Source organism: Oncorhynchus mykiss, chromosome 2 (assembly GCF_013265735.2).
Source record: "Oncorhynchus mykiss isolate Arlee chromosome 2, USDA_OmykA_1.1, whole genome shotgun sequence".
Taxonomy (NCBI): domain Eukaryota; kingdom Metazoa; phylum Chordata; class Actinopteri; order Salmoniformes; family Salmonidae; genus Oncorhynchus; species Oncorhynchus mykiss.
The window spans coordinates 82,435,146-82,462,689 of record NC_048566.1 but is presented as its reverse complement, the minus strand read 5'-3'; the positions used below and the strand labels follow the sequence as shown (position 1 = coordinate 82,462,689).

The following is a 27,544-nucleotide window of genomic DNA, read 5'->3' as shown; positions in this document are numbered from 1 at the left end:
AAACATCCGAGGCTCATCAAAGGTAAACAATTTAATTTGATTGCTTTTCTGATTTCCGTGACTAAGTTACCTGCTGCTAGCTGGACAAAATGCTATGCTAGGCTATAGATAAACTTACACAAATGCTTGTCTAGCTTTGGCTGTAAAGCATATTTTGAAAATCTGAGATGACAGGGTGATTAACAAAAGGCTAAGCTGTGTCTCAATATATTTCACTTGTGATTTTCATGAATAGGAATATTTTCTAGGAATATTTATGTCCATTGCGTTATGCTAATTAGTGTCAGTCGATGATTACGCTCCCTCATGCGGGATGGGGAGTCACTAGAGGGTGATTGACAGAGCCGAAAGCCTTGGCCAGGTTGATGACTACGGCTGTGCAGTAATGTCTCTTATCGATGGCGGTTATGATATCGATCAGGACCTTGAGCGTGGCTGAGGTGCACCCATGACCAGCTCGGAAACCTGATTGCATAGCAGAGAAGTTACGGTGAGATTTGAAATGGTCGGTGATCTGTTTAACTTGGCTTTCGAAGACCTTAGAAAGGCAGGGTAGAATAGATTTAAGTTTGTAACAGTTTGGGTCTAGAGCGTCTCCCCCTTTGAAGAGGAGGATGACCGCGGCAGCTTTCCAATCTTTGGGGATCTCGGATGATACGAAAGAGGTTGAACAGGCTAGTAATAGGTGTTGCAACAATTTCGGCAGATACTTTTAGAGAGGGTCCAGATTGTCTAGCCCAGCTAATTTGTAGGGGTCCAGATTTTGCAGCTCTTTCAGAACATCAGCTATCTGTATTTGGGTGAAGGAGAAATGGTGGAGAATTGGGCAAGTTGCTGTGGGGGGTGCAGAGCTGTTGACCGGGGTAGGGGTAGCCAGGTGGAAAGCATGGCCAGCAGTAGAAAAATGCTTATTGAAATTCTCAATTATCGTGGATTTATCGGTGGTGACAGTGTTTCCTAGCCTCAGTGCAGTGGGCAGCTGGGAGGACTGAATCCAAAGCATTATGTTTGGAGCAAATCCAACACATCACTGAGTACCACTTTTTGTATTTTCAATCATGGTGGCAGAATCATGTTATGGGTATGCTTATCATTGACAAGGACTAGGGAGCTTTTTGGATAAAAATAAACTAGAGGTAAGCACATGCAAAATCCTAGAGGAAAACCTGGTTCAGTGGCTTTCCAACAGATACTGGAAGATGAATTCACCTTTCAACAGTACAATAACCTTCAACACAATGCCATATATACACTAGAGCTGCTTACCAAGATGGCATTGAATGTTCCTGAGTGGGCTAGTTAAAGATTTGACTTAAATTGGCTAATAAATCTATGGCGACTTCAACATGGCTGTCTAGCAATGATCAACAACCAACTTGAGAGATTGAAGAATAACAAAATATATAATGTGCAAATAATGTGCTATCCAGGTGTGCAAAGCTCTTACCCAGAAAGACTTACAGCTGTAATCATTGCCAGAGGTGATATTGACTCGGGTATGAATACTTTAAAGTATTTTTACTTAAATAGTTTTAGCCTCTAGCGACGAGCAATCCTGTATCCGGGAGCATAATTATAGCCTCAAGCACATTACCATAACGCATCTTTTCCTATTCATGAAAATCGCAAATGAAATGAAATAAATATATTCAAACACAAGCCTAGCCTATTGTTAACTACACTGTCATCTCAGATTTTCAAAATATGCGTTACAGCCAACGCTAGACAAGCATTTGTGTAAGATTATCATGGCATAATGCTATGCTAGCTCTGCTGGCAGCAGGCAACATTTTCAAGAAAATAAGAAAAGCAACCAAATTAAATCATTTACCTTTGAAGAACTTCGGATGCTTTCACTCAGGAGACTCCCAGTTAGATAGCAAATGTTCCCGTTTGTTCATCATGCTTGGCTGAGAAATCGACCGGAAAATGCTACCATTACAACGGCAAACTTTTTTCAAAATTAACTCCATCGACAGAATATCGGCAAACGTTGTTTAGGATCCATCCTCAAGGTGTTTTTAACATACAGTGCCTTGCGAAAGTATTCGGCCCCCTTGAACTTTGCGACCTTTTGCCACATTTCAGGCTTCAAACATAAAGATATAAAACTGTATTTTTTTGTGAAGAATCAACAACAATCATGAAGTGGAACGACATTTATTGGATATTTCAAACTTTTTTAACAAATCAAAAACTGAAAAATTGGGCGTGCAAAATTATTCAGCCCCCTTAAGTTAATACTTTGTAGAGCCACCTTTTGCTGCGATTACAGCTGTAAGTCGCTTGGGGTATGTCTACCAGTTTTGCACATCGAGAGGCTGACATTTTTTCCCATTCCTCCTTGCAAAACAGCTCGAGCTCAGTGAGGTTGGATGGAGAGCATTTGTGAACAGCAGTTTTCAGTTCTTTCCACAGATTCTCGATTGGATTCAGGTCTGGACTTTGACTTGGCCATTCTAAACACCTGGATATGTTTATTTTTGAACCATTCCATTGTAGATTTTGCTTTATGTTTTGGATCATTGTCTTGTTGGAAGACAAATCTCCGTCCCAGTCTCAGGTCTTTTGCAGACTCCATCAGGTTTTCTTCCAGAATGGTCCTGTATTTGGCTCCATCCATCTTCCCATCAATTTTAACCATCTTCCCTGTCCCTGCTGAAGAAAAGCAGGCCCAAACCATGATGCTGCCACCACCATGTTTGACAGTGGGGATGGTGTGTTCAGCTGTGTTGCTTTTACGCCAAACATAACGTTTTGCATTGTTGCCAAAAAGTTCCATTTTGGTTTCATCTGAACAGAGCACCTGCTTCCACATGTTTGGTGTGTCTCCCAGGTGGCTTGTGGCAAACTTTAAACGACACTTTTTATGGATATCTTTAAGAAATGGCTTTCTTCTTGCCACTCTTCCATAAAGGCCAGATTTGTGCAATATACGACTGATTGTTGTCCTATGGACAGAGTCTCCCACCTCAGCTGTAGATCTCTGCAGTTCATCCAGAGTGATCATGGGCCTCTTGGCTGCATCTCTGATCAGTCTTCTCCTTGTATGAGCTGAAAGTTTAGAGGGACGGCCAGGTCTTGGTAGATTTGCAGTGGTCTGATACTCCTTCCATTTCAATATTATTGCTTGCACAGTGCTCCTTGGGATGTTTAAAGCTTGGGAAATCTTTTTGTATCCAAATCCGACTTTAAACTTCTTCACAACAGTATCTCGGACCTGCCTGGTGTGTTCCTTGTTCTTCATGATGCTCTCTGCGCTTTTAACGGACCTCTGAGACTATCACAGTGCAGGTGCATTTATACGGAGACTTGATTACACACAGGTGGATTGTATTTATCATCATTAGTCATTTAGGTCAACATTGGATCATTCAGAGATCCTCACTGAACTTCTGGAGAGAGTTTGCTGCACTGAAAGTAAAGGGGCTGAATAATTTTGCACGCCCAATTTTTCAGTTTTTGATTTGTTAAAAAAGTTTGAAATATCCAATAAATGTCGTTCCACTTCATGATTGTGTCCCACTTGTTGTTGATTCTTCACAAAAAAATACAGTTTTATATCTTTATGTTTGAAGCCTGAAATGTGGCAAAAGGTCGCAAAGTTCAAGCGGGCCGAATACTTTTGCAAGGCACTGTATGTATTCGATAATATATCCGTCGAGGCAGTTGGTTTCTCATAAGAAACGATTGGAAAAATGGCTACCCCAGTATTTTACGCAAGGTTTTCTCCGGGAGACACCATGCGACCACTCGCCCTATATGGTCTCTTACAGCCATTCTCCAATGGAAATTCCTAAAAAGACGTCACAATGCTCTAGACACCTTGGGGAAAACGTGGAAAACGTAAGCTGACTCCTAGCTCCTTCACAACCATATAAGGAGTCATTGGCATGAGGCGGTTTAAGAAAATGCAGCACTTCCTGATTGGATTTTTATCTGGGTTTCGCCTGTAACATCAGTTCTGTGGCACTCACAGACAATATCTTTGCAGTTTTGGAAACGTTAAAAACTTTAAAAAGTAGGCTACCTGCACAGTTCCATCAACCATAATAATTCCATAATAATTTGTTTTGCTGATACTCCGTACTGGACATTATAGACTACTGGCTTAGGCTACTTTCACCCCTAATTTAGATACATTTCTGCTTATAATTTCTGACATTTGGTAGGCCATTTGTTTGTCAACTATAGTTAGAAGAGAAGTTGCATGTATCTGTCATAACTTTTTGCCCTAGAAGACTAAATAAAATAGTGTTCACCAGAATAATGTCTTATATTGATAAAATTAATACATTAGTAATCTAGTTAACAACAGTAAAGTTGTATGTTTCGTTTAGGGACTGGGGAGTAAAACACTAGAAGATTGTTCCTGTGCAAAATGTAAAAATGTCATCAGTTTGACCGGTTTTTAAGGAAATTAAAACAATGAGACACATTTATGATAAGTCTTCAGTTGGTTTTGGGTGCATATTCTACAGTGGGGCAAAAAAGTATTTAGTCAGCCACCAATTGTGTAAGTTCTCCCACTTAAAAAGATGAGAGAGGCCTGTAATTTTCATCATAGGTACACTTCAACTATGAAAATCCAGAAAATCACATTGTAGGATTTTTAATTCATTTATTTTCAAATGATGGTGGAAAATAAGTATTTGGTCAATAACAAAAGTGTATCTCAATACTTTGTTATATACCCTTTGTTGGCAATGACAGAGGTCAAATGTTTTCTGTAAGTCTTCTTGGTTTTCACACACTGTTGCTGTTTTTTTGGCCCATTCCTCCATGCACATCTCCTCTAGAGCAGTGATGTTTTGGGGCTGTTGCTGGGCAACACGGACTTTCAACTCCCTCCAAAGATTTTCTATGGGGTTGAGATCTGGAGACTGGCTAGGCCACTCCAGGACCTTGAAATGCTTCTTACGAAGCCACTCCTTCGTTGCCCGGGCGGTGTGTTTGGGATCATTGTCATGCTGAAAGACCGAGCCACGTTTCATATTCAATGCCCTTGCTGATGGAAGGAGGTTTTCACTCAAAATCTCACGATACATGGCCCCATTCATTCTTTCCTTTACACGGATCAGTCGTCCTGGTCCCTTTGCAGAAAAACAGCCCCAAAGCACAATGTTTCCACCCCCATGCTTCACAGTAGGTATGGTGTTCTTTGGATGCAACTCAGCATTCTTTGTCCTCCAAAGACAACTGGTTGAGTTTTTACCAAAAAGTTATATTTTGGTTTCATCTGACCATATGATATTCTCCCAATCTTCTTCTGGATCATCCAAATGCTCTCTAGCAAACTTCAGACGGGCCTGGACATGTACTGGCTTAAGCAGGGGGACACATCTGGCACTGCAGGATTTGAGTCCCTGGCGGCGTAGTGTGTTACTGATGGTAGGCTTTGTTACTTTGGTCCCAGCTCTCTGCAGGTCATTCACTAGGTCCCCCCGTGTGGTTCTGGGATTTTTGTGATCATTTTGACCCCACGTGTGACCCCACGGGGTGAGATCTTGCGTGGAGCCCCAGATCGAGGGAGATTATCAGTGGTCTTGTATGTCTTCCATTTCGTAATAATTGCTCCCACAGTTGATTTCTTCAAACCAAGCTGCTTACCTATTGCAGATTCAGTCTTCCCAGCCTGGTGCAGGTCTACAATTTTGTTTCTGGTGTCCTTTGACAGCTCTTTGGTCTTGGCCATAGTGGAGTTTGGAGTGTGACTGTTTGAGGTTGTGGACATGTCTTTTATACTGATAACAAATGCAAACAGGTGCCATTAATACAGGTAACGAGTGGAGGACAGAGGAGCCTCTTAAAGAAGAAGTTACAGGTCTGTTAGAGCCAGAAATCTTGTTTGTTTGTAGGTGACCAAATACTTATTTTCCACCATAATTTGCAAATAAATTCATTAAAAATCCTACAATGTGATTTTCTGGATTTTTTTTCCTCATTTTGTCTGTCATAGTTGAAGTGTACCTATGATGCAAATTACAGGCCTCTCTTGTCTTTTTAAGTGGGAGAACTTGCACAATTGGTGGCTGACTAAATACTTGTTTTGCCCCACTGTATGTGGTTGAAATACTGTCTGCTTGCATAACAATGTCAAAGATAACACTTTACACGTGCATTCACATTTTCTCGATGTTCAATTATATAAATAATATTTCTCCACTCCTGTTCCCAAGACAAAATGTAATATTTGTTGAATAATTTCACTGCAAGAAATGCATAATTCTGCAGGAGTTAATATTATTTTACATGTGAGAGGTTATAGGCCCACTGTCAGTGTCCACATTTCAGTTACTATTCCATTTAACCCATATGAACTTCAATTAGGAATATTCTGTTTATTTCTGGAGACAGGGACACTCGTGAGCAGGATATCAAAGGTGCATGTAAACAGCTTATCCCAAACAAGACCATTAATTGGGTTATGAGCTACTATCCAGACTACTTTGACCACGTTTACATGCGCAATGTCATAACCAGCCTTCTCACAACCTATTTATAATGTTGTGACAACGTCATGTTTTAGTAGTGAAGAGGAGGGGGGAGCACCCTGCCTCATCTCCCCAGCTTCCCTACTCCCTGTTATGGTCTCAAGGGTCCCTGGTCGTGACTCTCCAGCCCAGGTGTGGACCTCTTGACTCTGCATGTCTCTCATTATCACAGTCGAGCACCGTTGAAAAGGATATGAAGGGCCTGTTGAAATGTCAGTATTTTAAAACACACATAGCCACCGGCCTGCATCTGCTGTTATGCGCTGGATACGCAACTACTGCTAATGTGATTTATGTTGAGTCTATCATGACTGGTTATGAATAGATAACAGCTCTATCTTCCATGACAAAATGGGCATGTGTGCTCCTTGTTTTTCTGCAACCTTTTTAATAACGTTTATAGATTATGAAATATTGATGAGAACCTTCAAGCGTCTTTTCTATAGTAACCTACGCAAAATAATTTCTGTATACTGTCCTATTATTTTGTTTTCAGTTGGACTTGCTTATTTTCCTGCTTTTAGGGAAACTGGAAACACTTAAAGACGGCCGAGCTCCCTCCGACAAGTGTTTGAAAGACGGCTGCCCAGACTACTTACCCACGTCTGTCACCAGTAAGTTATCACCACCTAATTCTCTACAATGACCCCCTTAAAAGGTATTCTGCCTTTGTCTCATTAGCATTTTCGTCTGTGTATAATTGACAATGCAGCAGGCTTTAGAACTCTCCATGTCTTTATTTATTTAAACCTTTATTTAACTAGGCAAGTCAGTTAAGAACAAATTCTTATTTTCAATGACGGCCTAGGAACAGTGGGTTAACTGCCTGTTCAGGGGCAGAACGACAGATTTGTACATTGTCAGCTCGGGGATTTGAACTTGCAACCTTTCGGTTACTAGTCCAACGCTCTAACCACTAGGCTACACTGTGTGTGTGTGTGTGTGTGTGTGTGTGTGTGTGTGTGTGTGTGGTCTGGGCAGGTCTTAGTGGTCTATAGCCGCTGCCTCTGGAGCATATGTACAATGTACCGTAGCGAACATGGGTTTGAATCCGGTCCTCTTCTCTTTCAGCACTTTCTATCCTACCTATCACCTCTATCACTCTTTTTTTTGAGGCCATGTGATATGAACTGCCAACCACTTGTCCTTATCATTAATGTTTTATCTAACAGCATTTTGCACATGGATCCCCAAACTCAATGTGCTGTAACAGTGGTTCTTAATCAGAACATGGCTAGTTCAGTCAGTTCTCAGTCCTTCATGTTCAGTAGCCCTCTAGGTGTGTTCCTGTTCAGGGAGCTGTGTAAATGTGAAGTGTTGGCTACTCTCTCTAGTCAGTTAGCCTCTGGAAGGTTCCACGCTGAGGAAGGGTGTCGAGACAGGGTGTTCGAGGCAGGATGTTAAAGCAGCATCCTGGAGAGGGAGAAGCAGAGGGGATGACTCATCGTACTCATCTTTGTTCTCCAGCCCAGTGTGTGTCCATGGATCACAAGCACTTCAGGGGCCTCTACACGTGTTCTAATCCTCACTTCTCTCTATGCTATTTCTATCCCTCCATCTCTGGCTATGTTTCACCCTCTCAATCTCTCCCTTGCTTTTTTCTTTTCACCCCCTCATTTTTTTCTGTCAGTGTGAGGGTTCACATCATCCCATGTGTTCCTTTGTTTAAACCCTTTAATCCTGTGTTGAAGTCCTACATCTACTATTGTGAAGGGATTTCAACCTGTGCAAGTTTTAGAATTCTTTCAGAATGTTTTTGAATTATAAACGTGTCACTCATTGTCAGGAAGATCTAGGACACTACTACCGTTGTGTACATTTATCATTAGTTTCGTACACTATTTTTGTGTCCAGTGGAGGAGGACGATGGGACGGAGCGTGTGTGTGACACTCTGCTGATGTGTATCGTGACGGTGCTGAACCAGGGCCTGAGGAACGGAGGGGGAGTAGGAGACGTGCTGAGGAAGCCTTCCAAAGACGTGAGTGACCTGGTACAATCAATCAGTTGATCAATGAACCAGTCAGCCAGTAATTGATGGATGGGAGGATGGATTGACTGTTTGTTTTACAAAAAATATAGAAAACAAAAGGCCAAATCTTTTTCACGATGATGTTTATGATAATGGTATTCATTGGGATGCTGATGATGACGATGCTGAGTATGATGACGTGTATAGTGATACAACTTTTCATGAGGATGCTGATGAATATCTCACTGGTCCTCTCGTTACCCAGGATCCTCTGTTTGCGGCCCGTGTGGTGTATGACCTACTGTTCTTCTTTATTGTCATCATCATCGTCCTCAACCTCATCTTCGGCGTCATCATCGATACGTTCGCCGACCTGAGGAGCGAGAAGCAGAGGAAGGAGGAGATACTGAAGACCACCTGCTTCATCTGTGGTGGGTACAGCCCTACATAGCACTTCATAACTCCACATAGCACTACATAACACTATGTAGCACTACGTAGAACTACATGGCACTATACAGCACTAGAGCACCACATAACAGTACATAGCACCACATAACAGTACAAAGCACTACATAACTGTACAAAGCACTACATAACTGTACAAAGCACTACAAAACTGTACAAAGCATTACATAACTGTACATAGCATTACATAACTGTACATAGCACTACATAACTGTACATAGCACTACATAACTGTACATAGCACTACATAACTGTACAAAGCACTACATAATTGTACAAAGCACTACATAACTGTACATAGCACTACATAACTGTACATAGCACTACATAACTGTACATAGCACTACATAACTGTACAAAGCACTACATAACTGTACAAAGCACTACATAACTGTACATAGCACTACATAATTGTACAAAGCACTACATAATTGTACAAAGCACTACATAACTGTACATAGCAGAGAAATACAAATAGTACAGTTCTGTTGCTTTATTTGTTACCCTTCTGCGTGAAACTGTGGGGGGTTTTGTATCATCATGATGAAAATTCAGTAAATAGTGTCATTCTACAGTAAATTTCTTGCATCTTGCAACTTTGGTAGCAATACCCATTCCACTGTCTTGGAATGTTAGAAAGAAATCGAACTTGCTATATTGTGCTTATAGATATTAGACATTAATATTTGCTGTAGATATACAGTAAGACAGGATGGAGGCTCTAAAATATGGTTAAGAACACCAAAGAAAGACGGAATGGTAAAGTTAATTGTTGTTATCAGAGTGTATAAGTAATGTTTCACCTCTCTCAGGGTTGGAGAGGGATAAGTTTGACAACAAGACCGTGTCATTTGAGGAGCACATCAGGTCGGAACACAACATGTGGCACTACCTGTACTTCCTGGTTCTGGTGAGGGTGAAGGACCCCACGGAGTACACTGGCCCCGAGAGCTACGTGGCCCAGATGATCAAGGTGGGTAGTTAATTCGCTACCTCCATGCTCTACACATGTCTTGTGTGTTTTATCACCAAGGTACTGGTGATCCAATGATAAGTCAGGATTTTATATTTGAGCCCCTACGCTGAATGTGAAAACCGTGTTGGAACGTTAAATTCACACTCCTTGCACACACAAACACTAAGTTTGTCCTGACAGTGTATGTGTATGCAGTAGCCATAGCGTCTCAAAGTGTGTGTTCCTCCTCCTCATCTTTGTCCTCAGCAGCCAGACACAGTGTTCCAGTGTGACTGTGAACCCCCAGCCTCTGCAGCAGACTCAGCCAAAAAAAGAGAGAAAAAAAACACCCAAAACGTGACTGAGCACCCCCCCCTTCCCCCTGCCCAGCATCAGTCTCCCTTTCTTCTCTCATCCTCTCCTTTTAATTATCTTCTCAGACTTGGTTATAAAGCTACAGTGCAGTACTTCTCTCAGGTTTCACAGAAACTAGTGACTGTTACTATTATACTCTGACCTTCACCCCTTTAGGGTTGTAGTACTGTGATAGTCAGACTTTCTCCCTTCTAGAGTTGTAGTACTGTGATACTCAGACCTTCTCCCTTCTAGGGTTGTAGTACTGTGATACTCAGACCTTCTCCCCTCTAGGGTTGTAGTACTGTGATACTCAGAACTTCTCCCCTCTAGGGTTGTAGTACTGTGATACTCGGACCTTCTCCCCTCTAGGGTTGTAGTACTGTGATACTCGGACCTTCTCCCCTCTAGGATTGTAGTAGTGTGATACAGTAATATAAAGGCTGGAGTCATCAGCTCACTGTATGTAATGAGTGCGGCAACTTGTCTGGAAAAGAAGCCATACAGAGGAGCTTCTATGTATTGGGTAGGTATTATGATGCATCGTTAGGCTTGTCATGAGCATGAATATCCCCCTCATAATTCCTTATAATCATCTCATAATGATTCTGACTACTACCAGCGATTTTGAATCTGTTCAAACGTTGAAACAAAGAGATACTTAACATATGATATGCCTTTTTATAAAACATAAAAGCTCATACATGATTAAAACATGTTATAAAGCATTATAGCTGGATGCTTTAAGTAACGGGTTACCAAAAGGTGTTTTAGATGGTTGCCAAGAGGTTAATGGATTTAAACATCATTGTGGTGATTTACAATACGACATAATGGGAGATCAGGGATGATTGTATAACAATGCAGATTTCCATAACATAATTGACAACTGAATCTATTTTAACATGTTTTATACAAGTGATGCGCCCTCTTCTGATGGCCAGTCAGTCCAAGGTACTAGTGCATGGTGACTTCATGGTGAATCTTTTTATGTAGGGCCTATAAGCACTGTGATTAGCAGAATCATGGTGTGTGTGTGTGTGTGTGTGTGTGTGTGTGTGTGTGTGTGTGTGTGTGTGTGTGTGTTGCATGCTTACAGTGCATTCGGAAAGTATTCAGACCCTTTGACTTTTTCCACATTTTGTTACATTACAGCCTTATTCTAAAATGTATTACATTTTTTTTAATCCTCATCAATCTACACACAATACCCCATAATGACAAAACGAAAATGGGTTCCTTAAATGGGTTCTTGGGAGGTGACCAAGAACCCGATGGTCACTCTGACAGAGCTCCAGAGTTCTGTGGAAATGGGAGAACCTTCCAGAAGGACAACTGTCTCTGCAGCATTCCACCAATCAGTTATTTATGGTAGAGTTGCAGACAGAAACCACTCCTCAGTAAAAATCACATGACAACCCGCTTGGAGTTTACCAAAAGGCACCTAAAGGACTCTCAGACCATGAGAAACAAGATTCTCTGGTCTGATGTAACCAAGATTGAACTCTTTGGTCTGAATGCCAAGCGTCATGTCTGGAGGAAACCTGGTAACATCCCTAGGGTGAAGCATGGTGGTGGCAGCATCATGCTGTAGGGATGTTTTTTAGTGGCAGGGACTGGGAGACTAGTCAGGGTTGAGGGAAAGATGAATGGAGCAAAGTACAGAGAGATCCTTGATGAAAACCTGCTACAGAGTGCTTAGATTCACCTTCCAACAGGACAACGCCCCTACGCACACAGCCAAGACAATGCAGGATTGGCTTCGGGACAAATCTCTGAATGTCCTTGAGTGGCCCAGCCAGAGCCCAGACTTGAACCAGATTGAACGTTTCTGGAGAGACCTGAAAATAGCTGTGCAGCAACACTCCCCATCTGAACTGACAGACCTTGAGAGGATCTGCAGAGAAGATTGGGAGAAACTCCACAAATACAGGTGTGCCAAGCTTGTAGCATCATACCCAAGAAGACTCAAGGCTGTAATCGCTGCCAAAGGTGCTTCAACAAAGTACTGAGTAAAGGGTCTGAAAACGTATGTAAATGTAATATTTCAGTTTTATTTTTTGCAAAAATGTATAAAAACCTGTTTTTGCTTTCTCATTAAGGGGTATTGTGTGTAGATTGATAAGAGGAAAAAAACAGTTTTTAATTCATTTTAGAATAAGGCCATAACGTAACAAAATGTGGAAAAGGTGAAGGGGTCTAAATACTTTCTGAATTGTGTGTGTGTGTGTGTGTGTGAGATTTTTCACAGTGAGCACAGAACCAGCAGGTGTACTGCAGCCACAGCTGTGTTACATAACGCATCTCAAGTGGCCTGCTAATGGATCAGCCTTGCATGGCACGTGCTCTCCCGTCCCTTTCTCCCACAAACACTCTCGCACACAGACACACACTCCTTAGCAACGTGTCCGTCGATTGCAACAGGATAGAGGAAGACGAGAGGGGCCTCTGAACTCATGATCTATAGAAGCCAAAGGTCAGTGTGTCCCTGTGTGGGGAACCCATACATCACACACACACAGTCTCTCTCACTCACTCACACAGACACACACGCGCGCACACACACACACTCCTCTGAGTCGGTCAGTTTTTACCTAGGTGAGTCAAGTGAAAGGCAGCACATTTAGCACAGTCTCCAGCAGGGATGGGTGAATTGAACAACCTTGGCTCTTTCTCAAGACAGTGATTAACACAATCATGTGTTGCTTGCTTTTCTTAGTTTGATAGCAGTGTAGTGGACTATAGGCCACTAGGGTTGATTATGGAAGTGGATTGGTCAAAAAAAGAATGCTTCCTCAGGTGAGGTGTGAGTGGTTAACCTTATGGGTGGTGCTATGTCAGTGACTAGCCAAATAAACAAAGGAAAAGTCAAAACGGTATCCTTGGGATGTCCAAACTTTGATGTCACCCCATTGAAGTTGAAATGTAAAAGGTTAGGTTTGGGTAAGTCTTATGTTTAGGGTAGGGACGTCCCAAAGATTCCAAATAGCACTAACCAATAAACAAAGGCCCTACAGAGGGCACCTGTACCTGACTATACCCGAAACATACTCTGGAGTTTAATCATGGTTCATTAATTAGTCATCCCTCTGAGCAGGTTAAGAGTGTGTGAGTGTGTGTCCCTATAACTCCCCTTTATCGGTCTGTTCTCTCTGATTTTCTCTCTCTCTCGCTCTCTTTCATATACACACACACACTCTCTTTCTCTCTCTGTTGCAGGGTCGATTCCTCCACTAGAGACTCAGTGCTGCTGGCAGGAGAAGCCATACACAACTCCTCTCAAACCATACACAACTCCTCTCAAACCATACACAACTCCTCTCAAACCATACACAACTCCTCTCAAACCATACACAACTCCTCTCAAACCATACACAACTCCTCTCAAACCATACACAACTCCTCTCAAACCATACACAACTCCTCTCAAACCATACACAACTCCTCTCAAACCATACACAACTCCTCTCAAACCATACACAACTCCTCTTAAGCCTAAAATGGTTGTTCCCCTAGTCACTATCATGCTGAGTTGTGTGCTTTGTCCATGTTCTGTTGTGTGCCTGGTGGAAAAGCTTCACAGCAATATGGCGAGAGCCAACCACTGGAGTGCCACTGCGAGTGGTGTAGTGTGAGACTAAGTGAGGTGTCAGAATGGTTCAGTGAAGCAGTACTGAACCCCTGACTCACCCTCATATTTTTTATTTTATTTATTTTATTTCACCTTTATTTAACCAGGTAGGCAAGTTGAGAACAAGTTCTCATTAACAATTGCTACCTGGCCAAGATAAAGCAACGCAGTTCGACACATACAACGACACATGGAGTACAACAAACATACAGTCAATAATACAGTATAAACAAGTCTATATACGATGTGAGCAAATGAGGTGAGATAAGGGAGGTAAAGGCAAAAAAAGGCCATGGTGGCAAAGTAAATACAATATAGCAAGTAAAACACTGGAATGGTAGATTTGCAATGGAAGAAAGTGCAAATTAGAAATAAAAATAATGGGGTGCAAAAGAGCAAAATAAATAAGTTAAATACAGTAGGGAAAGAGGTAGTTGTTTGGGCTAAATATATACTGTACACTGTTATTATTTTGCCAGGGGATTGTGCCCAAGTAAATTTTTACACTGTGGTGTTATTTTGGGAAAGACTTGTTATGTCAGAGGTAGGCTGGGATTGTTTATATTAGCCCATACACACAGCTCAAAGGTTAGTCTGTGGACTGTACACTTTTAGTAAAAGCACTCTCAGCACCTTTTTAAACTGTGTTTTTCAGCCAAACTGGCAACAAGAGCTTACATAACATCAGCTGATTGCAATCTTTCTGTCTCACTGAACGTCATCTTATCTCACACACACAGATACAAATCCGCACATGCGCACATTGGAGCATAAGCAAGAATATAATCAACACACATCCTCGCAAAACACACACACACACACACAGACAAACCGACACACGTACACAGACACACTTACACAACTTAAGCCTATTACATAATGCTGCTGTTATATAATGGGCCCCGTTCTCCTTTTCAAATCCTTGTTTACTGTTGATCTGTATCTGCAATTACAACAGTGCTATATTCCTACTCATGTTATTCACTGCTTCACTTGAAACACAATGGTTATGTGTTTGAGCTTGTGGAGGCTTATCTGGAGTCAGTTTCTTTGAGGAGACGTACTGTACAGTTTACTGCAGTACCCAGCCATCTGATCTGGAGTCAATTTGTCTGAGCAGCTCTCTCTACAGCTTACTGCAGTGGCTGACTGTAAGACAGCAGGCCTGTCTCTCAGCACACACTCCTCTTAAGTGAGGAACTTGGACAAGTACCCAACAATGATTTATGTATTCACTTGATGACTGACAGGGGGCGCTGATTTGACACCACGGCGCCTCCATCTTGGCACTTCCGCACCATTATTTTTTATTTAGGAAGCTATAGAAATGCGAGAGCATGCGTGTACCGATAGGATGCTTGAGGAATGAGTAGGTCAAGTTTTTACATACAAAACTGTGATTAAATGTAGAAGCCAGACAACAGTTTAAATTAAGCCTCTAAAATTGATAGATCAATATATCCCCAATCAACTGGGAGAGAGCGAACGGTCAGTTGTGAACAACAGCGAACCAATCAGTTGGTAAAGCAGCGCAGCGACACGAATCCAACCAGCAATGACTTCCCTCAGAGGAAAAGACAAGGAGCAACTTGGAGATGCAAACGAGAGTAAAGAACAGCTAAGCGATATCTAGGAAAACATACTTTTGTGTATATATAGTGTATGTGGACACCCCTTCAAATTAGTGAATTCGGCTATTTCGGCCACACCCGTTGCTGACCAGTGTATAAAATTGAGCATACAGCCAAACAAGCAGTAGACTGGCCTTAATGAAGAGTTCAGTGACGTTCAATGTGGCACCGTCATAGGATGCCACCTTTCCAACAAGTCAGTTTGTCAAATTTCTGCAGTGCTAGAGCTGCCCGGTTAACAGCAAGTGCTGTTATTGTGTAGTGGAAACGTCTATAACAGCTCAGCCACAAAGTGGTAGGACACACAAGCTCATAGAATGGGAGCGTCGAGTGCTGAAGCACGTACCGTGCAAAAATTGTCTGTCCTCGGTTGCAACACTCACTACCGAGTTCCAAACTGCCTCTGGAAGCAACGTCAGCCCAAGAACTGTTCGCCAGGAGCTTCCATGGCCAAGCAGCCGCACACAAGCCTAAGATCACCATGCGCAATGCCAAGCCTTGGCTAGAGTGGTGTAAAGTTCATAGGCATTGGACTGGAGCATTGGAAATGCTCTGTAGAGATTAATCACGCTTCACCACAAATCTGTGTTTGGTGGATGCCAGGAGAACGCTACCTGCCCGAATGCATAGTGCCAACTGTAAAGTTTGGTGGAGGAGGAATAATGGTCTGGGGCTGTTTTTAATGTTTTATGCCCTTTAGTTCCAGTGAAGGGTAATCTTAACACTACAAAATACAATGACATTCTAGACGATTCGGTGCTTCTAACTTTGGCAGCAGTTTGGGGAAGGCCCTTTCCTGTCTCAGCATGACAATGTCCCCGTGCAACAACAAAAAAGATCCATACAGAAATGGTTTGTCGAGATTGGTGTGGGAGAACTTGACTGGCATGCACAGAGCCCTGACTTCAACCCCATCGAACACCTTTGTGATGAATTAGAACGCCGACTGCGAGCCAGGCCTAATCGGCCAACATCAGTCCCCGACCTCACTAATGCTTTTGTGGCTTAATGAAAGCAAGTCTCAGCAGTAATGTTCCAACCTTTAGTGGAAAGCCTTCCCAGAAGAGTGGAGGCTGTTATAGCAGTGAAGGGGGACCAACTCCCATGCCCATGATTTTGGAATGAGATGTTCGACAAGCAGGTGTCCACATACCGCTGGTCGTGTAATGTAGCTAAAATGCTCTCAATGCACACCAAAACAAAATTATACAATTTGTTGTTAAAAAAGTAGATTAGCTCAAAAAGAAAGTAGTGTCTGACATGTCAGACATGCACATACAAGTCGTGCGCATGAATGAACAAGACAACAAAATGATCCTTCTGGAAACAAAGTTTAGAAGATGAATTTGACCAGCAGCAAAACTGAATGAGACGAAATAACATGAGAAGATTGTCCTTGCTGGAAGATGAGGAAAAAGGGGACCTTTCCAACCACGTGCTCAAGCTGATATCGGAGGAACTTGACGTGAATATATCACTAAACGATGCCATAGGACCACCGTGAAACAGAAGAACACTAAATACCATCGCACTGTAATCTTCAAGCTGTGGAACTATTAGACCAAAGTCAACATTCTGAAGGAACAGAGATCAAATCCACAGCCAGTCCGTTCAATTGATCCAGGACCAGTCGGCTAGGCTGAGAAAAAAACGCAAGCAATGCATTCCGATCAGACAGGAATCAAATCTCAACTCTGCCTCCGGTTATAGAATCTGACCACAATACTTAAATGGCAGTCTATCTCCAATGTATGTACGAAGACATAATCCACAGGCTTTTGGTACATCAGGAGAGAAGTTGGAGTTTAAAAGCCCTAAAAGGCGTAGCAATTTGATTTATATTTTTTGTGTATTCTCTCTTAAATGTCTGCTCAGCCCACATGCTCTCACACACACTATATATACAGTATCAGTCAAAGGTTTGGACACCTACTCATTCCAGGGTTTTTCTTTATTTTTACTATTTTCTACAATGTAGAATAATGAGTGACATCAAAACTATGAAATAACACATATGGAATCAAGTAGTAACCAAACAAGTTTTAAACACATCCAAATGTGTGTGTATGTATATATATATATATATATATATGGACCATCTTCTGTATACCCTCACTACCTTGTCACAACACAACTGATTGGCTCAAACGCAATAAGAAGGAAAGACATTCCACAAATTAACTTTTAACAAGGTGTAACAGTATAAGTTTAAATCGTCCCCTCACCCATACCCGGGCGCGAACCAGGGACCTTCTTCACACATCAACAACTGACGCCTACGAAGCGTCGTTACCCATCGCTCCACAAAAGCCGCAGCCCTTGCAGAGCAAGGGGAACAACTACTTCAAGGTCTCAGAGCAAGTGACGTCACCGATTGAAACGCTATTTAGCGCACACTGCTAACTAAGCTAGCCGTTTCACATCCATTACACTCACCCCCCTTTTGACCTTCCTCCTTTTTCCGCAGCAACCAGTGATCCGGGTCAACAGCATCAATGTAACAGTATAAGTTTAAACCGTCCCCTCGCCCATAAAAAGCCGCAGCCCTTGCAGAGCAAGGGGAACAACTACTTCAAGGTCTCAGAGCAAGTGACGTCACCGATTGAAACGCTATTTAGCGCACACTGCTAACTAAGCTAGCCGTTTCACATCCGTTACAAAGGCACACCTGTTTAATTGAAATCCATTCCAGGTGACTAGTACATGAAGCTGGTTGAGAGAATGCCAAGAGTGAGTAAATCTGTCAAGGCAAAGGGTGGCTACTTTGAAGAATCTGAAATATAAGATATAGTGTGATTTGTTTAACACTTTGTTGGTTACTACATGATTCCATATGTGTTATTTCATAGTTGTGATGTCTTCACCATTATTCTACAACTTGAAAATAGTAAAAATAAAGAAATACCTTTGAATGAGTAGGTGTGTCCAAACTTTTGACTGATACTTTATGTAACACATACAATAAATATGTGTTTATACTATGACTATCTAATTTCATGAAATGTCCACCACCCTCATACAACTGTCTGCTAAAATGTTTTAGCTGGTTTCTTCAACGACAGAACAGACAATGTTAAACTTATTACATGGAATGTACACATTCTCTTTGATGGGAGGGGGGGCATATGGTTCTTGAACACTTAGAGATTGTCAGCAGATGTGGTTTTCTTGCAAGAGTTTTTTTCTAAATATAAGGTGGGTCTGGGCAGGGGGGGGATGTTTGTGTGTGTCCGTATGTTGTCGTATGTTTTGTATTGTAACAATAATATTATATATATATTTTATAGTACATTTGTTTTGCCACATTTATTATATTACAGACACGGTAATGTAGGTTTTTAAATTATATGTGAGCTAAACATTAAACAAAAATGAAGAAATATATAAAAACATTTCCTTAATGTTACTGTCCCCACTATGTCATTTTTGTAATTGAAACATTTAATTGAAATACTGTAGAATTTCATTGATCGCTATGGAGCAGATATTCCCAAACTGGGGTACAGGCAATGCCGTTGGGGGTAAGCCAAATAAAAATGTGATTCATATTTTTATTTTTTTATGTGAGTTTCATGTGGATTCTTCACGTATTCAAACAGTCCATTTAAACTCAGCCAAAAAAGAAACGTCCTCTCACTGTCAACTGCGTTTATTTTCATGTGTAAATATTTGTATGAACATAAGATTCCACGGACATGTGACTAACAGAAACAGAATGTGTCCCTGAACAAAATCAAATGTAACGGTCAGTATCTGGTGTGGCCACCAGCTGCATTAAGTACTGCAGTGCATCTCCTCCTCATGGACTGCACCAGATTTGCCAGTTCTTGCTGTGAGATGTTACCCCACTCTTCTACCAAGGCACCTGCAAGTTCCGGGACATTTCTGGGGGAAATGGCCCTAGCCCTCACCCTCTGATCCAACAGTTCCCAGACGTGTGAGATCCGGGCTCTTCGCTGGCCATGGCAGAACACTGGCATTCCTGTCTTGCAGGAACTCATGCACAGAACGAGCAGTATGGCTGGTGGCATTGTCATGCTGGAGGGTCATGTCAGGATGAGCCTGCAGGGAGGGTACAACATGAGGGAGGAGGATGGTCTTCCCTGTAACGCACAGTGTTGAGATTGCCTGCAATGACAACAAGCTCAGTCCGATGATGCTGTGACACACCACCCCAGACAATGACGGACCCTCCACCTCGAAATCGATCCCGCTCCAGAGTACAGGCCTCTGTGTAACGCTCATTCTTTCGACAATAAACACAAATCCAACCATCACCCCATGTGAGACAATATCGTCACTCATCGGAGAAGAGCACTTTTTGCTAGTCCTGTCTGGTTCAGTGACTGTGGTTTTGTGCCCATAGGTGACATTGTTTTGTGGTGATGTCTGGTTAGGACCTGCCTTTACAACAGGCCTACAAGCCCTCAGTCCAGCCTCTCTCAGCCTATTGTGGACAGTCTGAGCACTGATGGAGGGATTGTGCGTTCCTGGTGTAACTCGGGCAGTTGTTGTTGCCATCCTGTACCTGTCCCGCTGGTGTGATGTTTGGATGTAATGATCCTGTGCAGGTGTTACACGTAATCTGCCGCTGGGAGGACGATCAGCTGTTCGTCCCGTCTCCCTTTAGTACTCTCTTAGACATCTCACAGTACGGACATTGTAATTTATTGCCCTGGCCACATCTGCGGTCCTCATGCCTCCTTGTACCATGCCTAAGGCACATTCACGCTGATGAGCAGGGACCCTGGGAATCTTTCTTTTGGTGTTTTTACAGTCAGTAGAAAGGCCTCTTTAGTGTCCTAAGTTTTCATAACTGTGACCTTAATTGCCTACCGTCTGTAAGCTGTTAGTGTCTTAACGACTGTTACACAGGTGCATGTTCATTAATTGTTTATGGTTCATTGAACAAGCATGGGAAACAGTGTTTAAATCCTTTACAACGAAGATCTGTGAAGTTATTTGGATATTTACGAATTATCTTTAAAAGACAGGGTCCTGAAAAATAGATTTATTTTTTTGCTGAGTTTATATTTTCCAATGGGGCTATACATTTGGGTGAGGTTTTTTTATTTCCTGAGTAGCCTCTTTTCATTGACTAAAATAAAATCTGAATCCAGTGTTCAGCGAAATAACAACACAATGTTGTGGGAATTCCAAGCTTGAATGTAGCCAGACGTAGCTGCTGCTCATTCCGTTTGCTCGAAAATTGATAAATGGTTATTAAAAAAAATGTAAGGCCCGCATCCATAGAGACACATACCAGCTCTACTGGTAGTACTACTGCTACCAGCAGTACTACACCTGCACCTGTCGACGACACAAGTTGTTCTGCTTCCACAAGCACATCCAATGCTATCATCAGTAATTCTACATTTGTTGTTAGCCCAGCTAGCATGGACACTGACAGTTGTGAATCTGATGCAGCCAAAAAGCTACTGCCCCCGTAAAAAATGCACCGAACATCAGGCAGGGACATTGGACCATCAAAGAGGCGCAAATATGATGAGAACTACATTGATTTGGGGTTCACTTATATTGGGAGTAGTGTCTTTCCTCAGCCATAGTGTGTTATATGTGCAAAAGTACTATCTCACAACTCGATGAAACCTTCACTCTTGTGCGGACATTTAGAAACAAACCATGCCAATTTGAAAAATAAGCCACAGGAGTTTTTTGAGCGAGAATTAAGACTTTCGAGTAGTAAGACATGTATAAAAGCAACAGATACCATTATAAAGAAGGTACTAGAAGCGTCTTATATGGTGAGTGTCGTGTCTGGACTATCATTAAATGCGAAGACTTATTTATATCAAATCAGTTCTCTAGGTTTAATAATTTTGTGATTTAAACTAATCATGTAAACATTCATTAACTAGGAAGTCGGGGCACCACGGGAAAATGTTGAGTTATAATTTCCTGAATATAACTCTTCAGATATTTGAATATCTTATCAATTACAGTCTTCAATGAATGATTATTAATCTTTACCTTAGTCAGTCTTATCCTAAACGTCGTAAAATTCTTGGTTATCGGCACGAACGCTAGTCTCCATAATGAATCAGCAATATACAAATTTACTAACTAGAATTACATAACAAACAATATAATTATTGGTTACTAACACAATGCATTTATAAGTCCCTATTGGGCTAAACCAGTATGATGGCTTGGTAGACAATGGAAAGGGGGTGGGGGGCAGATAAAGAGCAGGAAAGACAAAATGTATTCACTGCACACAGTTGATAATTATATTAATTGAAATGCTAATCCTTTGCACATGAACGGCTGCTCATTTGAAAATTATTGCAATGTATATATTTATACCCGTATGTCATTGTCTTCTCTGTTGGAAACGCTGGTCCATCTACTGGAGAGTTAGTTCATCAGATAGTCTCTGGTTAACTTCCCCAGGAGTCACAATGTCTTTCGTGGTTGTTGCTTTCTCAGCGGCTCTGGATATTGTCATGGTTATGTCAGGCGTACAGATGGTCCTTGCATAGAATAGATGCTTCTGCATTTGTCGGTATTCTCGTACTAGATTTATGTAATTTACAGCTGTAGACTAGTAATTCTACGTCTAGGATTTGCTCTTATTCTTTGGTGATCGATAGTCTCAGAGTTGAACCATTTCCAGCCGTGTAGCCAACACTACACGCTGTCTGGTTTCCTGGGCCTATAGAGTGGTAACCGTTTCCACGTGGGGACTTCGTCCCAGCGTTCTCTGACTTAATGTACATTTTGTAGGAAGTGGGTTTTATACTCTGTGGAAGTAGGGGCAGTTCTATGACGCCTAACGTGTTGTCTGGGCTCACGGGGGCGTGGCCACTGACTAGTTACACTTTATATGACAATCCATGCTCTCATTTAGAAGGCAAACATCACATTTAATCTTTTCACAAATAGTTTCATATGTAATCACATTTGTTTCACAACATTTAGATGTAAACCTGATAATTGATTAGTGTACACAAACAGAGATACAGTAATGTAGGTTTCCTGTCCTTCATGAGATCACCAAATGAAACACACTCGTCATGACTGTCCCTTAAGTGTCCACGGGCCACGCCCACATTCTCAAAAATATAAATATTGTTTAATAATTCAAACTTTTGATGTCCAAGGGTTTCTCTGTGTTCCACAGTTTACATTCCAATCTCAGACCCACTGTAACCTGATCCTTCAGATCATCACAGGACAGGATGCCTTCATCAAACAACACTGTTTCATGACGCATCAGTGACATGGCAGGAGATGTTTTGAAACAATTACTGCTTCGCATACAAGCCAGTGAATTCTCGCTTGTTACAGCAATATGAGCCAACAGACTTGGCGGGTCTGGCACAGCTCCAGGTATATGTCCATTATGTTTAAAGGGTGGTCAATTAAGGAAGACATCCTCTTCTGCAAACCACTGGAAACCAGGACAACAGGAAAGAATATTTTTAAAGTACTGGATGGCTTTGTGACATCAAATGGACTTTGGTGGTCAAGATGTGTTGGTATCTGTACTGATGGCGCAAAAGCCATGACAGGGAGACATAGTGGAGTGGTAATGCGCGTGCAAGCAGTTGCTCCTGATACCACTTGGGTACACTGCAGCATCCACCGAGAGGCTTTTGCTGACAAGGGAATGTCTGATGGCTTGAAAGACATTTTGGACACTACAGTGAAAATGGTTAACTTTGTTAAAGCAAGGCCCCTGAACTCTCATGTATTTTCTGCACTACAGAATGATATGGGCACCGACCATGTAACGCTTTTACAACATACAGGTGTGCGCTGGTTATCAAGGGGCAAAGTATTGACACATTTTTTTTAAATGAGAGACTAGTTTAAAGTTTTCTTTAGTGACCATAAGTTTCACTTGTCTGACCGCTTGCATGATGATGAGTTTCTCACACGACTGGCCTATCTGGGTGATGTTTTTCTTGCCTGAATGATCTGAATCTAGGATTACAGGGATTCTTCGCAACTATATTCAATGTGCGGGACAAAATTGAGGCTATGATTAAGAAGTTGGAGCGCTTCTCTGTCTGCATTAACAAGGAAAACACACACATTATTTTTTTGTGTGCAAATGAACTGAAGCTTACGGACAATGTCAAATGTGATATAGCAAAGCACCTGAGTGAGTTGGGTGTGCAATTACGCAGGTACTTTCCCGAAATGGATGACAGAAATAACTGGGTTCGTTATCCCTTTCATGCCCTGCCTCCAGTCCACTTACCGATATCTGAACAAGAGAGCCTCATCGAAATTGCAACAAGCGGTTCTGTGAAAATTGAATTTAATCAGAAGCCACTGACAGATTTCTGGATTGGGCTGCTCTGAGTATCCTGCCCTGGCAAATCGCGCTGTTAAGACACTGATGCCTTTTGCAACCACGTACCTATGTGAGGGTGGATTCTCGGCCCTCACTAGCATGAAAACATAATACAGGCACAGACTGTGTGTGGAAAATTATTTAAGATGGAGAGAGCCTCAAATACAACTCAACATTGCATCCTTTCAAGCACATCCTTCTCATTAATCTGTGGTGAAGAATTCGCGATTTTCAATGAACAAATAAGGTTTTATATGTAAAATGGCTAAATAAAGAGCAAAATGATTGATTATTATTATTTGTGACCTGGTCCTAAGCGCTCTTTGTCACTTCCCACGAGCCGGGTTAAGACAAAAACTCACACTCATTCTTATGTTTAATAAATGTATTGTATAGTGTGTGTGTGGCAGGCTTACAATGATGGCAAAAAACAACATTTGCGTGTGTGCTGACCCTGGTGCTAGAGGGGGTACGCAGCTGGAGGTTGAATGTTTGAAGGGGTTTCTGGAAAGTGCCAATATGGCCAACCGGTGGCTTCAAGCCCTCATTGGCCAATAAATAGCATCAGCAATCCAGAGTTTATATCCAACATTGGTTCCCACGGATGTACTGCTCCCCATCCCGCCTTCCTCTCTTTCACATTCTTTTCCTGGCTCCCTCATCTGTCTGTCAGTCAGCCTGCCTCTGTCTTTGTACAGTGCCTTTGGAAAGTATTTAGACCCCTAGACATTTTAAACATTTTGTTACGTTACAGCCTTATTCTAAAATAGATTAAATTCATTTTTCATCCATCTACACACTATACCCAATAATGACAAAGTGAAAACAGGTTTTTGGAAATTTTTGCTAATTTATTAAAAATGTAAAACAGAAATACCTCAGTTACATAAGTATTCAGACCCTTTGCTATGAGACTCAAAATTGAGGTCAGGTGGATCCTGTTTCCAATTATCATCCTTGATGTTTATACAACTTGATTGGAGTCCACCTGTGGTAAATTCAATTGATTGAACATGATTTAGAAAGGCACACACCTTTCCATATAAGGTCCCACAGTTGACAGTGCGTATCCGAGCAAAAACCAAGCCATGAGGTCGAAGGAATTATCTGTAGAGCTCCGAGACAGGATTGTGTCGAGGCACAGATTTGGGGAAGGGTACCAAAACATTTCTGCAGCATTGAAGGTCCCCAAGAATACAGTGACCTCCATTCTTAAATGGAAGAAGTTTAGAACCACCAAGACCACCAAGGTAACCTCCCCCAATTGCTCAGTTTGGCCGGGAGAAGGGCCATGGTCAGGGAGGTGACCAAGAACCCGGTGGCCACTCTGGCAGAGCTCCAGAGTTCCTCTATGGAGATGGGAGAACCTTCCAAGACTGGAAGACTAGTCAGGATAAATGGAAAGATGAATGGTGAAGTACAGAGAGATCCTTGATGAAAATCTGCTCCAGAGGGCTCAGGTTCACCTTCCAACAGGACAACAACCCTAAAATCACAGCCAAGACAATGCAGGAGTGGCTTTGGGACAAGTCTCTGAATGTCCTTGAGTGGTCCAGCCAGAACCCGGACTTGAAGCCAATCGAACATCTCTGGAGAGACCTGAAAATAGCTGTGCAGCGACGCTCCCCATCCAACATGACAGAGCTTGAGAGGATCTGCAGAGAATAATGGGAGAAACTTACCAAGTACAGGTGTGCCAAGCTTGTAACGTCATACCCAAGAAGACTCGAGGCTGTAATCTCTGCCAAAGGTGCTTCAACAAAGTACTGAGTAAACGGTCTGAATACTTATGTAAATGTGATTTTAGCTTTATGCAACATTTTCAAAAAAACAGTTTTTGCTTTATCATTATGGTGTATTGTGTGTAGATTGATGAGGGGGAAAATAACAACCTAATGTTACAATAAGGCTTTATCGTAACAAAATGTGGAAAAGGTGTCTGAATACTTTCTGAATGCACTGTATAGGTTCCACACTTTTCCTCTCCTCTTTGGTTTTCCCCTTTTTTCCCCATTTCTTACCCTCTCTCTCCCTCTGGTTTTAACTTTGAATCTGCTATGTAAATACATGAATCTACCCTCTCTTTCTCCCTCCCCCTCTCTCTATCTCCAGGAGAAGAACCTGGACTGGTTCCCCCGGATGCGGGCCATGTCCCTGGTGAGCAGCGAGGGGGACGGCGAGCAGAACGAGATGCGCTCCCTGCAGGAGAAACTGGACAGCACCGTCACACTGGTGTCCCTGCTGTCCTCCCAGCTGTCTGAGCTAAAGGATCAGGTACGTTACTGTCGTAGAACAAGGCATCCATTTAGACACTGAACAGGGCCGCACAACTCGGTGTCATGTTCATTGTGGCACGTAATGTTTGAGCGCTTCCTATTGGATAAGTCCAAATAGGCGTTCCCCGTTTCAGTCCATGTTTGAGTGCTTGGTGCCTTATGAAGACCGGTCAGTATTTGAGGGCCACCGTCCTGTTGATTTTGTGGGTGTCCCTAGCACATAACTGATCAATGGATTTCATTGATTATTCAGAGTTTCTTTTTTCACACGCTACGGACTTTTTTCATTTCTATCCCTTTAAAAGTTCAGAAGCATCCACTGTGGCCCTTGAGGACCAGATCTATGCATTCAGCCTTCCATTATCTTTAACTCAGTGTAATATCCAAAGTTACATTTGATTCCAGTACATCTTTTTAACCAGGGATTGAAATCAGCAACCCTGTGTTTCAATGCTCAACCATACAGCCATCTCTCTCTCCTCTCTGACCAAGAGGCTCTCAACTCCTTTATGACATCCCAAGGCACAGATCACCACGGGACTACTCACTCACATCACAATGGCCTATCATTCCTGCACGTTCACATGCACTTGTCATTTTCTCTGAGGTTATCATGCCTTTATGTACAAGGCAATTTCCCTCCCTGACCTTGGGCTAACTAGTTGTGTAAGTAGTGTGACAGATCTCATCACTCCCCATCACCCGATCATCACGACACCATCATCACAACCACATCACCTGCCTCTCCTGCATTTGATCTCAAGGCAGTCACATGCCTCTCCTTGTGTGTTCCTGTTCTGCTGCCGTGAGTGAGTGAGTGAGTGAGTGAGTGAGTGAGTGAGTGAGTGAGTGAGTGAGTGAGTAACAAACTTCAGATAGAGAAAATAACAACCTTGGTAAAAAAGTGAGCTGGAACTCATGGATGTGGTTTGTGAAACACAGCCCTTTTATACTCAGGAAGAGAAGTTCACTGTAAAAACAGAGCTAGAACAGGACTTGAGTCATGTGTTGATGTGGTTCCGATTCCTCATGTGGGCAGAACAATCAAAGTGCTGGTGTTCATGTTGTCACAGACATTACTGTGTTTACCTAGGAGCGTTATTAAGAAGTCAAGTCAGACAATTGTTTCTGAAATATTACATAGAGCAGGGAGAATATGGAAGACAGGAAATCGAGGCTAATTGGCCCTTTACACTCGTACCTGTATACAGAATGAAAACAACAGATTTGGGCACTGATAAGTCCCTAAAGTGGAGCGCAGTGGCTCTACAGTAACATGTTATACATGACGTCAGAGCTCAGGCTTTGCACTTCATATTTCTGTATGGGTTTTGACTGACAGAAGATCTGAGCTTGAGCACCTCACGCGACAAGAAGTTGCCCCCATCCCTCCTGCTAATTGGGCAACTTTTTCAAATGTTTTGTCTGTGTGAAGAAAA

The 27,544-nt window shown here is 42.2% G+C and overlaps 1 protein-coding gene across 2 annotated transcripts in view; it reads left to right on the top strand.

Annotated features, from left to right (window-relative positions):
- The window catches only part of LOC110497694 (inositol 1,4,5-trisphosphate receptor type 2), a 170,024-nt gene that overhangs the window by 136,692 nt on the left and 5,788 nt on the right, over nt 1-27,544 (top strand). For both annotated transcript variants that reach the window (XM_036956593.1, XM_036956603.1), the window contains exons 52-56: nt 7,019-7,108; nt 8,349-8,473; nt 8,730-8,895; nt 9,745-9,905; nt 25,942-26,103. In XM_036956593.1, coding sequence (XP_036812488.1) covers nt 7,019-7,108; nt 8,349-8,473; nt 8,730-8,895; nt 9,745-9,905; nt 25,942-26,103 — 704 coding nt within the window. The remainder of the gene's footprint in view (nt 1-7,018; nt 7,109-8,348; nt 8,474-8,729; nt 8,896-9,744; nt 9,906-25,941; nt 26,104-27,544) is intronic.